At 43.1% G+C, this 13,510-nt stretch overlaps 1 protein-coding gene across 4 annotated transcripts in view; it reads left to right on the top strand.

Annotated features, from left to right (window-relative positions):
• Window positions 1-13,510, top strand: part of TRIM55 (tripartite motif containing 55) — a 42,326-nt gene that overhangs the window by 21,215 nt on the left and 7,601 nt on the right. The window contains exons 9-10 of one of the 4 annotated variants that reach the window (XM_038174280.2): window positions 1,654-1,941; window positions 4,185-4,272. The exons of 1 other annotated variant lie outside the window; for it this stretch is intronic. In XM_038174280.2, coding sequence (XP_038030208.1) covers window positions 1,654-1,941; window positions 4,185-4,272 — 376 coding nt within the window. The remainder of the gene's footprint in view (window positions 1-1,653; window positions 1,942-4,184; window positions 4,273-13,510) is intronic. 2 more of the 4 variants (XM_027452297.3, XM_005019331.6) reach the window with 2 other exon arrangements.

The raw sequence follows: 13,510 nt of genomic DNA, 5'->3' as shown, positions 1-13,510 counted from the left end.
TGTTTACTGGGAATGGCACTTACCTTCTTCTGCTCTGGTCATCCTAGGGCTATCGTCTAAGTGGATGAAGGGATATCACACACCAAGCAGAAAAAGGAACTGCTTTTAGCCTATCAACGTTACAACCTGGCAGCAAGCAGATTCAGAGTGTGAATAATTTAGGCCAGCATTTTTTCTTAAGGAACGCGATTAGAATGAGGCTATAATTGCTGCATATTCTCAAAGACTATATAAAAAAATATACTTCATATGCTACTTTAGCTGCCCATAGATACAACTAATTTAGCAGATTCTGCTCTTATGCAATTTGCCCAGTGAAGTTGCTGAGTAGCTAGAGACAGCTCTGATGATTTTTGGAGAGGTCAGTGTAAAAACAAGAGAGGAATTGGTGAATTGTTGACTACTGCAAGCTTTCCACATAAAATGAAGGAAAATAAATACTATAGATTGAGTCTTGCTTTGATTTAAGAGCATACGTGGGTTTGCACCAGTTGTGTGAAGATGCTCTTAAGTCAGGTTTTCTCAATTTAACCAAAGTTTGTCTTCTGAAGATTTGCACTGATTCAACTAAACTTCTGTAGCATAACAGATGTACTTTTACAATCAAACAAGAGTTAGACTTAAGAAAGCCTGACCTCTAATGTCAAGTCCCTCACTTCTAAGGCTAAAATGGAAAATGTATGGCATGCTGCTGCAGCAATTGTGAAATGCCATCATGACTTGGTCAGATGTGCATTACGCCGTGGCATGTGCGTTGCAGTGTGTGGGATACCTGTATCTCAGCTTTTGCCTTCTGGTGTGAGAAAGGCAAAGCAGAAATGCAGCTGTGATAGCAGGTATCATGCAAGTGAGCCCGAGAGCTTGGTGCAAGTAGAGAGGTGCAGTTCATCCGACTGCTCCTCTTCCCAGCAAAATGTGACTGAAATTGGTCAGTGTATTGATAGCAAGGCTGGTGGGCAAACGTTTCTGTCCACTGTCTTTGTATTCTCCTTATCTGACTGTTCATGTCAACAGTTTTGTTGGCAAATGCATTGCTCTCAACCCAAAACACCATTCAAAGGTATCTTACCTGTTCTTCATGGCTGGTGACAGTTCATGAGGCTCTTATGCAGGATTTCTTATAGTTTTGGGATCTGGTTGTGTCTTTATCTGTGTATGGAATGAAATACAGTAACTAATCAAACACCTGTAATTTGGCAGGCAGCTCTATCCCTTTACTGGAGTTTCACTGGACAGTATATTTGAAACACGGGGCCTCCTTCTCCTCCAATGCCCATTATTAACACCGTGTGTCTCAGATGACTTCCAGAGAGTTATTTCTGACTTAGAAATGGTTTTAAAATGGGCCCCAAAAATACAACAATATGGACTAAGGAACAGCTTGCCCACTCCTTTTTCAGTCAGGGTCCCCTTCCCTGCTAATCCTGCCCTCCTGTTTTATTCTTCTGGTAACTTATATTCTTTGTGTTATTCAAATGTTAGTTGCTTTTGCTGTGCATTTTGACTGTGATTCTTTTGGACCTCATATTAGGGCAAATACATTCCTTGCAGTGAGATATAACAAACACGGCATGCAGAGAAATGTTGGCTACGGCAGGAAGGTAACGCGGTGCACTCTGCTTCTTCTTCTTCTCTTTATCTGTCCTGATTAAGGATGAGGTTGTGACACCAAGTGGCTCTCAACAGACTGCAGAGTCTGACAGTCCAGTGCCACCCGCGGCAGAAACCGTCGACCCCTTGTTTTACCCTAGCTGGTATAAGGCTCAGCCGCGGCAAGCAAGCAGCCCGAGCTCAACCCCCGGGAGCGGGCTGGGGAAAGTAGGGGCTCCCGTTTCTCTGGAAACAAGTGCAAAGAAGGCAGAAGCCCCAGAAGCGGCAGCAGTGGAGGAAAGCGCGCCGGGGAGCGGTAAGGAAAGTAATGCCACTGCAGCGACGTCCAAGGTCAGTGCCACCGCGCTCACCCCAGAGGGTTGTGGCGTGCAGCAGTTGTTGAGGAAAACCTGACTTCATTTTCCTCTGCATGCTAAAGAATAATCTGAGAAATATGGAAGCAGCCTAAATCGTCTTCTTGGCCGGTCCCCTGGGTTTACGGATGATTGGAATATGTGACAGGCTGATTGTCAGCTTCAGAGGAGCATGCCAGCAGTTGTTTGTGCTTAGCTGCCAGTGCACCTAACCTGAGTTGCTTGCACACACGCTCAGGAGCTGTCAGAAAGGCTGTGATGCCTCTGCCCATCAGAAGTTTGCATGTGTTAGCAGCAGACAGATCCCGTGCATGAGATTATTCTCATCACCTGTTGAAAGCCTGTGCACATCACGTGTACACCAAGCAGCTGCAGCTTGGCTTTGCCTTTTGCAGCTTGGTGGCTGCAACTGGAGTGTACAGCTTTTTCCTGTGTACACAAAACCATGCAAATACCTGGTGCTTCCTAGTGTGCTTGGTGGCCAAGCAGTAAGCAGTGCGATTTACTGGGTTCAGATCTGTTGCAGAGGGTTTCCTCCTTGTGACTTGATTAAAGGAGAGCATCATGGTAACATATTCCAGTTCCGTGCTGGACTACCAGCAGCATGATGAGATTACAAAGATTAATGTCATAAAGTATGAGAGGCTGTTTCCCTTAAAATGACAATGTTAGAGTTGGGATAACCTGAATTTGAATATTCTTTCTTCTGCACATGTGTGTGAACTTTGCATGGGTCAAAGACTAAAGAAGCAGAGCTGAGGGGACTGTGTGTGAAGCATTTGCACATCACACCTGCTCCTGCTCTAGTGGGTGACAACCAGCCCATTAGCAGCACTCCAAATCAGACTGTCCTGATTTGCAGACATCAGGCTCAAGCTGTCTGATTTAACAAAGATATTACCTGTACATATGTGACAGGAGGAGAGTACGTGTGTGCATGTGGAAAAGCACAAGTGGGTAGTAAATATTTCAGTGCTGTTTCCTCAAAAGATAAGTTGACCATTCAGCATACATGAGCAGCTCTGCGATAATAAATCATCACGTGGTGGGCAAAACTCAGAAGAAGGGCTTCATACAGATGTGATAAAAGGGACACTTAACTGTTGGCTGCAGGCTTCATGCAGTGGCACTTGAATTTGGTGGGAGGATTCTCAATGACTTCAGTCATAACAAGAGAAAAATTTGACCCACACATTCCAGCAGTTATTTTTCAAGTCAGGGTTTGATATGAATATGGAATATATATATATACATATATATATTAAAATTATAGAATCCTCTATGACCTTGTCTTCTTAAGGATATTCCAAATGAGCTGGCAAAAACAGGTAAATTCATAACAAAATCTTTTGCTGCTGTTTCTTTACATGTATATCAGTTCCACTAATGAATGGGCATCCAAGCCTCACCATAGGCAGGTAAAATCCTTACTGGGTTTGCCTGATTCCAGACTGCTTCCTTGGGGTCCTAATTTACCAGCAACAAATAGAGGAGCAAAATTAATGTTTGGTGTGGCCAAATTTCTGAAACGTGGTTTCCAGTCACGTCAGCTGCAGTGTGGTACCCAGCTCTCTTCATGGCCAGGTACATGTACAGGGAGTGAAAACAGGCAAGTGGGAAGGTTGCCAGAGTCCAGGGTTGTGTGCATCTGTGGGTGCTGTGTCTTGATATTTTCTAGGCTCAGGAGTGACACTGACACTTTGGGAGGAGGAGGAGGTTGAGAAGAGTAGCACATGGTTCTGGGGACGGGGGAAAGAAAGAGCTGGGGATGGGATTGTCCCTGGGCTGGAGGCAAGGGGAGGAATGGGAAAGCATGGGGAGCTGAAGGGTGCAGAGTGTGCTGAAGAACAGGAAAGCTGGAGAGACCAAGGTAGGTGGGGTGGAGGAATGATGCCACATCAGAGCTATGGATCTGAGCTGAAATGAGTCTGCATCGTGAGCAAAATGGCCTTGCCGCGTGCCACTGGTCATTTTTCAGTATGTGAACTTTGTTTCCTTCCTGCATGTGACTTTGACACAACCCACTCTCCAATGGCAAGCAGGCTGATTTTTCAAAAATCCTGGCTGATGTTCCTTACAACACTGTTTTTACTCCCTTGCTCCATTTAAAGAATGTCGTGGAAAAGTGTTGTGGAAACAGAGTTTTTCACCAAGCGTAGTGGTAATGACGAGTTCGTGTTATGACAATGCTGGTGAAGCATTCTTCTTATTTTCTCACAGGAGTTAGCATTCTGCATATCACTTTTGGCATTTCTAATCATACTACATCATCTTTGGAATCTGATTCAATACATTTGTTCTTTCATGGGTAGGAAATATTTCATTTTACCATTAACTAACTGTTCAAATAGTGTCTCTGGTGATGTTCCTAAATGGTCTTAAAGGAAGTTTTCCCTTTTTTGTTTCCCCCCATCCAAAAACATCATGCTGGTTCACAAGTCAAGCTGCCTAAAACATTCCTTCCTCTCACCTTCAGAACACCACCCTTCGGCTTACTCCTGCATGGTTAAACATTGCATCCCCCTGGTTCAAAATGGACAGGGAAATTTACTTCCGCAGGTCCATGGGCTTTTATTTCAGTTGCTGTTCAGTTGGCCAGCAGGATAGAGACCCTGAGGTTTGATGTGAGGTGTGACGAGCTGAGCTTGTTAAATGCAACAAATCATGGAGTAAAATCTGGAGGGTGATGGTTTTCATCAGAGGGGTAAACATCAGGAAGAAAATTCCACCAAATAACCCTGCACTGGGAGGCAGCCTGTCCCCTCCAGGGAGCAGAGCCCAAGCCACCCAATGTGGCCCTGAAACACATCCCCACGCTATGAGGGATGAGCCCAACTCTCTCGGAGCATCCAGGGTTGTTTGGTTACAAACTCTCCCTATAACTACCCCTAAAGGATGCAGCGACACAGTTATGGGCTCGAGGGCACTGCTTATGAGCAGTGCTTTCATCAGTGAATCACAACGTAGCAGCTCCCTCCCCAAGAAAAAAAAAAAAAAAAAAAAAAAACACCAAAAATGAGCGCTGTGGTGCCCACAGCAGGGCTCACTAGAAGGAAGGAGGTGCCCCAAGCCTGCAGTGACATGGGGTGGAAGATGACAGCACTGCTAAATCTCACCAGACACACTAGATGGGACTACCATCGCACAGATACCACCCAAGGCTGTGCGTGTGCTTTTAAGTATCTGCGCTTAAAAAAAAAAATGTCTTGAAAATGGGCTTTTCATAGCAATAAAGCTGAGCAAGCTAGGGCTGGATTTTGCACCCCCGGGTTTTTAGCGGGCATGTCATAAATTGAGGGGCTGCTTCCAAAATGTGGATCCCAGAGCAGGCTGTGAATACTCTTTTTCTTTTTTTCTTCCCTTTTTTTGTCCCCAGGTAGATCCAAACTAAGAAGGTCCATTCTATACTGAGGCACAGCAAAAATCATGATTAGTACATGTTTTTCTGTAGGCAAAGGCTTTTTTCCTTACATCACACTAATTAGAGCTGAAATATCTACAAGATCAAGGACTAGGAACTTCACTGCACAGTGAAGTTGTCCTGAAAACAACAGAACAACTGTAAGTTAGACCTTATCTGTTCCATAACTTCTATTCTGGAGTAGCTCCTTTTTTGTAGACAAGGTCCATGATTTATTTCCTCCAGGTCCAAATTCACACCCTCTGTAGGTAAGCTATATATTTATATTCAATTTCCAAAGCGATATAGCTGATCTGCGGAGAATTATGTTATCACTACAGCATTTAATCTTGTTTACTGAAGACCAAAGACCTCTGACAGAGAGTAACAGTAGTTACCTTTGAGCATTCACTCTAATGACAGGGAAAAAAAAAAACACAACAGTTTTGGTCTATTATTCAACACAAAAATACTTGTTTCTCCGTGCTTATTTTATGTACTGCACACCAAGCATTGCACAACACGATATGGTGCCTCTGTGAAAAATGGTAAATTACTATTCAGCTTTTATGTGCAAAAATTCCAGCACTAGGACTGAAGTCTCTCCTTAAAAAAAAAATAAATAAAAAAAAAAAACAGAGGGAAAAAGAAGCTATCATCTGTGCTTTATCTACATAAGTTATGCAAAAGGCTGCACTGTCTGGTGGTAATTTGAATTTGAAAAGCATCGGACACTGTGAATCTCAATTAAATTTACGGAGCACCGTTTAATTTTCATTTATTTGTGTTTGGTTTTGAAAATTTGTTATGTTATTACAAGAGGACATAGAGCTTGCTTGTACTCCTGGGAAATCAGGCATGTGAATAGCATCATGCTCTTTTTTTTCCCCTCTCTTTCTTTTTTAATTCAAAATACCTTTTGAAATTAAAAATAGACCAATGCAGAAGGCTCTCATTTCAGCCATTTGAGACCTCTTTTTGTGTGGTCTCTAGTGACAGCTTTATGATTTATTTAATCATGAAATAGAAGGGAGGTGAGGAAGAAAGACATTTTGGTCGCAGACTCTATTTGCATAAAAATGATTTGCTTCCCCATGTGTGGTGAGGTGGCTGTTTAGACACTTTATGTGTCTTTATCTGTCATGTGAAATATCAGGTCACTGCCCTTTTCTCTTTCTGTTTGAAAGCCAAATAACAAAACTACTGGAAATAAAAATGATAATAATAATTTAGAATAATAATGATAATAATAATAATAATATAAATCTGTATGACTGTCATAAAAGCAGCATATGATTTATTTTCAGGCTATTTCAGTGGAATGTACTGATAGGGATTTCCTTGTGTTTGAGCAGCACGAAGTCACTTCTCCCTCTTAATACCCCAAATTACTTTACTGAAGGGTCACTTCACTTCGCTGTGAGCCACGGTATCGGCGTCACTCCCTCCGGCATACAGAAGGGTCTATCAGTCAGGACGGGCAGCAGGAGGTGCAGCCCACAGGTTTACAGCCTGCTTGGTCTAAGAAGGGGCAGCGTGAGGTGATTCACACAAAGGGACCTCCACACTACAGACACATCCCACTCCAGGGAGCGAGGAATTCAGGGGCATGGTCACCGCAAGCAGCTTCTGTGGCTTGCTTCTGTGGAAGAAGAGAGGCATCTCTCTACCGGTGGCTGCTGCACTCTTGGCACCCTCTTCATATCCACCTGCTGAGTTTGAGGTGACATCTCTCTAAACCCAGGTGCCTCTGCTCAGCGTCTGAAGTTAGGGAGATGTTGTGCAGTGAATCTGAGCCTCTGCGGCTGACAGCCAGGGGTGAATGAATGATTGGGACACCGGGAGCAGGAATAGATCCGTGCGCTGCCTCGCCCCCATGGGGAGCCATGTGTTAGCGGAGGATGGCACCGGCATTAACAAGCAGCCCATCCCAGCGCACAGGAGAAACAGATCTCGGAGTCCAAAACAACAACAAGAAAGATTAGAGGAGGTGTGTGTGACAAGTTACAGAGGGAGGTGAAGCAAACCTTTATCCAGTCTGAAATTGTCTTCGTGTGTTCGGTCTCAGACGACAGGCTAAGTGGGATAGGAAGAAAAGTGCACCTTTTGTGCATTAGACTTAAGAAACTCACTCAAGTGTTTAGCATTTCAGGACTCAGGCATGTGTCCTTGTGCTCGTTTAACCTGGAGGATGCTTCCAGTGGCATATAGTTGTGAAGCGTTAGACACGTGAAGAATAGTGTGTATGCTTTATAAATGCTCATGACATCCAACCCTTGGACTTGTGCACCTGGAGGGGACATGGACCTTCAGTCTCACATAAATCTGACTTTTAGATATACATTGAGTCACCCTTAGCAGTAAGACAGGATTTCAGGACTGCTGAATATCTGTCTCTTCTACAAATGCTCAATACTCCCAGCTGTCAAGCCCATATTGCTGCCCAGCTTCAGGAAACCAAACTTGAAAAGCCGACTCTCAGTTCTGTCTTTTAGTTCACTTGTGCAGACCTCTGATAGCTGGAGAAAGCTTTCCAGGAATGAGTAATGATTAAATATACCTTCACATTTGGAACCACTCTGACCCTCAGCTTGTAATAGAGGAATTCCAAAATCAATAGGGATGGGTACTGTATAGCAAAACCTTGTGTTGTCAGGGGCAGAGGGCAGATCCCCAAAGACTTTATATCTGCTCAAATTTTTTAAGTCTGATTAAATAGAAGGCAGTGGATACATAAATCAGGAAAAGTCTGTTCATTTTTTCCTACTCCAAATTTTGTAGACAACATCTCTCACGCAGTGACACCATGTACATTTGCGAGAGTGTTGTATTCACCTAGGTCTCTGGTTATCCAGTTTATCTCACCCCAGAGAAAATGCTGGACCCCATAGGCTGTTGCTCAGATCTCCCATCAAGAAGTGTTTGTCTGTGGTTCCGGAGGACTCAGGCGCACACACACAGTTTGAAAGGAAATGCAAGTTAATCATACACAAACAATATTCTGATCTAATTTCCCTTTGCTGCCAGTAAGTACAGTGCTTTAATTCCATGAGGATATAAAATATAATCAGGACTGAGCTGTTTGGGAGGAGAAATACTAATAGAGTGGCCTATGTTAATCTTGTTTCATTAGTTTTAAAATTTTCTATTACTTGCCTGCAACCTTATGCCATCTGCCAAAATTACCATAGGGACGGTCCTCTCTGTATTCATGTACCGTAGCTGTCTTTGCCCTGCTGCTGAACGCTTCAGTTTCAGCTGGTGATCCTTCATACTTTTTTCCACGAGACAGCTTTAAATCACATGCCAGTGGGGTCAGTATTTAGCTAAGCTTTAGCCAATTGGTTGTCATGTCAATATGCAGACAACATGGACGAAATAAGACAATTTAAAATGAAAATAAGCCTAAGATCAGGCTGTGTTCACTGCTCGTGTGCCTCTGCTCCTCCATCACTCTTTAAGAGGTGTGGGTCTACATTTTAGAGCAGTGCTGCTCTGGTATGAGTGCCTGGCTGTGCAAATATCCATTTCCTTTCTTTTCTGTAAACTGGAAACTCAGTCTTGCCACTCTGCTCAGGTAAGCAAGCTAAGTCACCCTCATAAATCCAACAGCTCCCACAGAGGGGTGGCTTGCTTGAGAGAACAGCCTTGCAAGGCTGGATTTTGGGGGAATGATACTAAGCAAGGGTCTCTCTCCCCTCTGGCCCACCCAACACAGCCTCCACACAGCTTGTCCCTAGAGCAGGACAAGAAGTGAGTGTCAGCAGCAGAGGTAGCCCAGGAAGCCAGCTGCTGCTCCAAAAGCTCTCTGCTCCCTTGAACAACTGTACTTAGTTGAAGGCCTGGGAGTTCAGAGACCAAAATGCAGCTTGGTGTTTAACATCTACCTCTGGATACACTCGGACTGTATCTTAGGTAAAAAAATGGATGAGTTCATGCTTGTACACTTTAAAAAAATCTGCCCAGTTTGACTGAATGAAAAATGGGTCATCTACTGTCAGTAAAGCTGAACTTTTTGCAGAAGACCCATGAACCAGCTAGCCTACAAGCCCCAGCTGAATTCTCTTTGAAGCTTCTTCCTAAATATCTCTTAAATTTCACTGTGTGGAAAAAAAAAAAAAAAAGTGTTCAACCTGTAGCTAAAATATAGGGCAGACCTTGTATGCAAAATCCTCAGTTAACATTTTGAAAATTCTGCTTTTGCTTCTTCGTAAGTTGGCTAACTGAGCTGGGACTCGGGTGTAATGTTCAGGTCTGAGGCCACTCAGGCTGGTATTTAGTTGGAGGCAGATTCTGCTTGTAAATTTCCATTTTGCATCTTGACTTTGTGCTTAAGGTGAGATTTTTTTTTCCCTTAATTTAGTGAACGCATGCAGAGAAAATCAGGAAAGTCTTGATTGCTCCTCTTTTAACACCTCACTTTCCCTGGCTTCTGAGAATTATCTGAGTGATTCAGTGATGAGTCGTAAGGGCAATGTATTAGGGCCAGCTTTCAGACAACAGTTTCTCATAATTAATATGAGTGGCAAATATTTCACCTGAAGTTTTACCTTGAATAGTCTGGTCTGCGATTTGTCTGGTGAGTCATAGGTACCATCTGATTTATGTATATTTCATTTTTCAGTCCATTACAAGCAATAGGACTCAACAATGACAGCATGGGCAAAATTATTTCTGCTGTTTAAATTAATACAAAGCCGGGCTCACCTAGATGCTGTCTTTCAGCAACTAGCTCATTTAAATACCGAATTCAACCTCCATTAAGCCTCTTCCTCAAAGCATTGCTCACTCTGTTCATTGTTAGGGCATTTTGAAAGGAAAATGGAGTGTAAACAAAAAGTATTTCTTAATCATGGATGAGCAGTTGCTGGTTTACATCATGTTGTGGTCGATTTGTGTCACAACAACACAGGCCGCCTGTTTGTAAAAGATTTGGTTGGTTGTCATCCCGCTACCTGGAGACAGCTCAGGCTTTCGGTGTAGCTGTGAGCTCAGCCACGTAAAGCAGTGCCTGCTGTCTCTGAACCCTCCCAGGTGGATCAATATTTAAACACCAGCCTATCTGACTAGCTGTCGTGAAAGTCCTCCTGGCACCCACCCAGCAGTGACATGGAGGGGCAGGGTGGATGGCTGGTGTGCATCCAAAAAGAAACAGAGAGAAGGAGAGGGCCATATCAAACACAGAGCTGATTTTGTCTTAGATCCCTTCTCAGGTGGTTTTTATTCCTGACATCTTTAGGATAATCTTCAGGTCATTAAGTAAGAGACTAATGACTAATTCAGACAGCCTGTTATCCCGGATTTCTGTCCAATGGAGATAGATTGGTGCCATGATATCCAAACCAGGCTTTAGATGTCCCACATAGATGTCACGCCTACTTCTCCTTTCACTGAACAGAGAACGAGGATCTCACAGTGCTGGAGAATAAGTGATCTGAATTTCCTATTGTTCTCTTTCATTTAGAGAGCACCCTATAAAATCTGCCTGAGCCTATCTCAACCACCAGAGGTGGTGATTGATAAACAGACCTGGTCTCTCAGAGCACTCCTGGCTCAGCATTTCTGCTCACAGAAGAAGAGGCTATTTTTCATGATGAAACACACTTGCTGTTTGATTTGCTCTATTACAAAATGCCTTACTGAGGAAAGGTGGCTGTTGTTTCCTCCCTCAGTAAGGGTGAGCTTTTCAATGACCGGCAGCAGATTTACTTTTTCAAATGCATTCATCTTTATATTTATGTGCAATTTTGTAATTTAATTTTATAAAATAAACAGACATTTTTTAAAGGAATTTGTGTCCACCCAGGTGCAGGTCAGTTCCAAGCTTGGCTCTGGTGACAGCTGCCTGTGGTCTGTGCCCTGCAGCAATAATAACCAGGTCAATAACTGTGACTGAATCCGAGGCCTTAAGAGCAGTATTTATCACAGCTTCCACAGACTTCACCTGGGAACAGTGCGAGATGGGCAGAAGGAAGCTTGATTTAATATCTCACACACAAGTTGGCCAAGCACTGTGCGAGCAGGCCAGCATTGCTAATAATGAGTGAGCACAGACTGCGATGTGATGCCGCAGACATCTGCCCAGGCAGTCACCGTGCTGCTAGCTGAGCAATGCACCATGACTGGAGTACAGTTCTTGGCTACCAGATACAGTTGCTGTGGTTGAATTAAGGAGATTTGGGCAACCAAACATATGGAAAAGCAAGCACACATAGGAAAAGGGGCAGATGCAACAGGCAAGGAAGGAGACGTGTTTTATCTGTGGCAAAGACTTTCTGTTTCTGCTACACAGTGACTTTATGGAATGGCCACCAGTTGCTTGAGCTGACATTGCAGCTTTTCTTCCTGCATCTACATCAGTGTAATTTTTGTCTCCCAGAGAATGTGAGCTGTGGACAGCTCACCCCACACTCACTCACACCAAACCAACTAAGTCAGTCACTCGTGATGTGAGAATAAGCAGTGCTCCAACTTCTAAAGCATGCTATGTGTCTACACACCTCGCCGCTATGCTGGCTGTGTTATCTGATCCAGTGAATGGAGCTCTGGTGTGAGTCAGAGTCTGAACTGGCACTGTGTCTCATTCATTGGCTCTACAAAAATACCATTTGCAGAAGAAGAAAAAGCTTTAATTTACAACAATCCACATTACTCAAAGGAAAGAATATATGAAAGACACAAACGTGACGTTAAACCATTACTAGACCTGCTCCTTTTCTCTGAAAGTTAATAGCAAAGTTTCTCTAACATGGCTTAGATGGGTTAGTACCACAGAGGCATTCTTGGAAGGTCTTTACTTCATGTTTAATTTGTTGGTGTGAAGTAATATTTACTTATCTGATGAAGCAGGAGTAGGAGGAAGAGGAGAGAGCTGGTAGCCATGAGTAGCTTTCTGGCACCGGTGGCCAGTGCTTGCCACTTACTCCTGCAGCCTCTCAAGATGATTCTTCCTTTGCTAGACAGTTGTCCAGCAGGACTGGAAACATAGCAGAAATTATGTTTTTAGAATAGGTGGCTCATTGCTATGTTTAGAATAGGTGACTCATTGATCAGGAGGTCCTCAAAAACTTCTCCATCAGAGCAACAAAGATTGATGTGTGGATACTTGTAAATCCAGGAAAGACTGAGACTTAACATTCACGCCTGTAAGACTCCCCTCTTGGGGTTCCTTCATTTTCCTGGTCACTAGTGGGACTACTTTTTATGCAGGTCAGTTGTTAATTACTCTCAAGAAAAAGTAATTCCGGTAAGGTGCAGCAATGAGTGAAATATTGAAAATGTGTCTTATTTCTGGCTTTTTTTTGAGTCATGAAAAAGATTGGTTACATGGAGAAGGGAATTCATTTTTCCCAACTGCCAGCTAGAAGAAAGCCACCCCCTTACACTATTCTCTAAAACCGTTTTCACTACCGGTTCAAGTGCCTGGACCTTGGCATCCTATGGGAGGTGTGCAAATCCTACACCAAATAAGTTATTTGGCCTGTTTTCCTCTGAACTACATTTGGTGTCTTTAACGACACCAAATCACCAGGTCATTATGCAAGAGACATTGCAATAGACACATTAGCCACATCCTGTTAATTGTAATATAAGGAAAATCTACTGAAATAAAACATTTTCTCCCAATAGACTTTTAAAATTCATTGTCAACCACTGTTAAGAAAGTGACATAGCTAGTACTGTGATTGATGGAGTTTGTCTCCATCGATAATATGCAATATGTCTTTGCATATTATTTTGTCTGCCACCATATGTGTTTTTGTAGCAGGTAATCGTAGCAATTATTTAGAGAACATTCTGTTGGTTCCTACTAATAAAAAGAAAAGATCCATGCAAAATAAGCAGCCTCTTAGCCTGAAAGAGTATTGTTGTGATATATGTGACAGCTGCCAGGTGTTTTGCTGAAGGAGCTAGACTGCATTAAAAATATGAAAACAAAATGCTTGAACTAAAGTTTAAACCATTTAAAAATAACCTGTTGTGCTCCCTTTGTTTCCGCTGCCTGGAAGTGTTGAGTGCCAGAAGTGTAACACTTGACATTTGAGGCAGACAAACATAGCCTACAGATTCTGTGATGGCTTTGCGACCAGCTAGCATTTTTTAATCTTGCCTGTTCTTGTCAACACTAGGGGTTGTTTCTAAACAA

Source organism: Anas platyrhynchos, chromosome 2 (assembly GCF_047663525.1).
Source record: "Anas platyrhynchos isolate ZD024472 breed Pekin duck chromosome 2, IASCAAS_PekinDuck_T2T, whole genome shotgun sequence".
In the NCBI taxonomy this organism is placed as follows: domain Eukaryota; kingdom Metazoa; phylum Chordata; class Aves; order Anseriformes; family Anatidae; genus Anas; species Anas platyrhynchos.
This window is presented reverse-complemented; position numbering and strand designations above follow the sequence as displayed.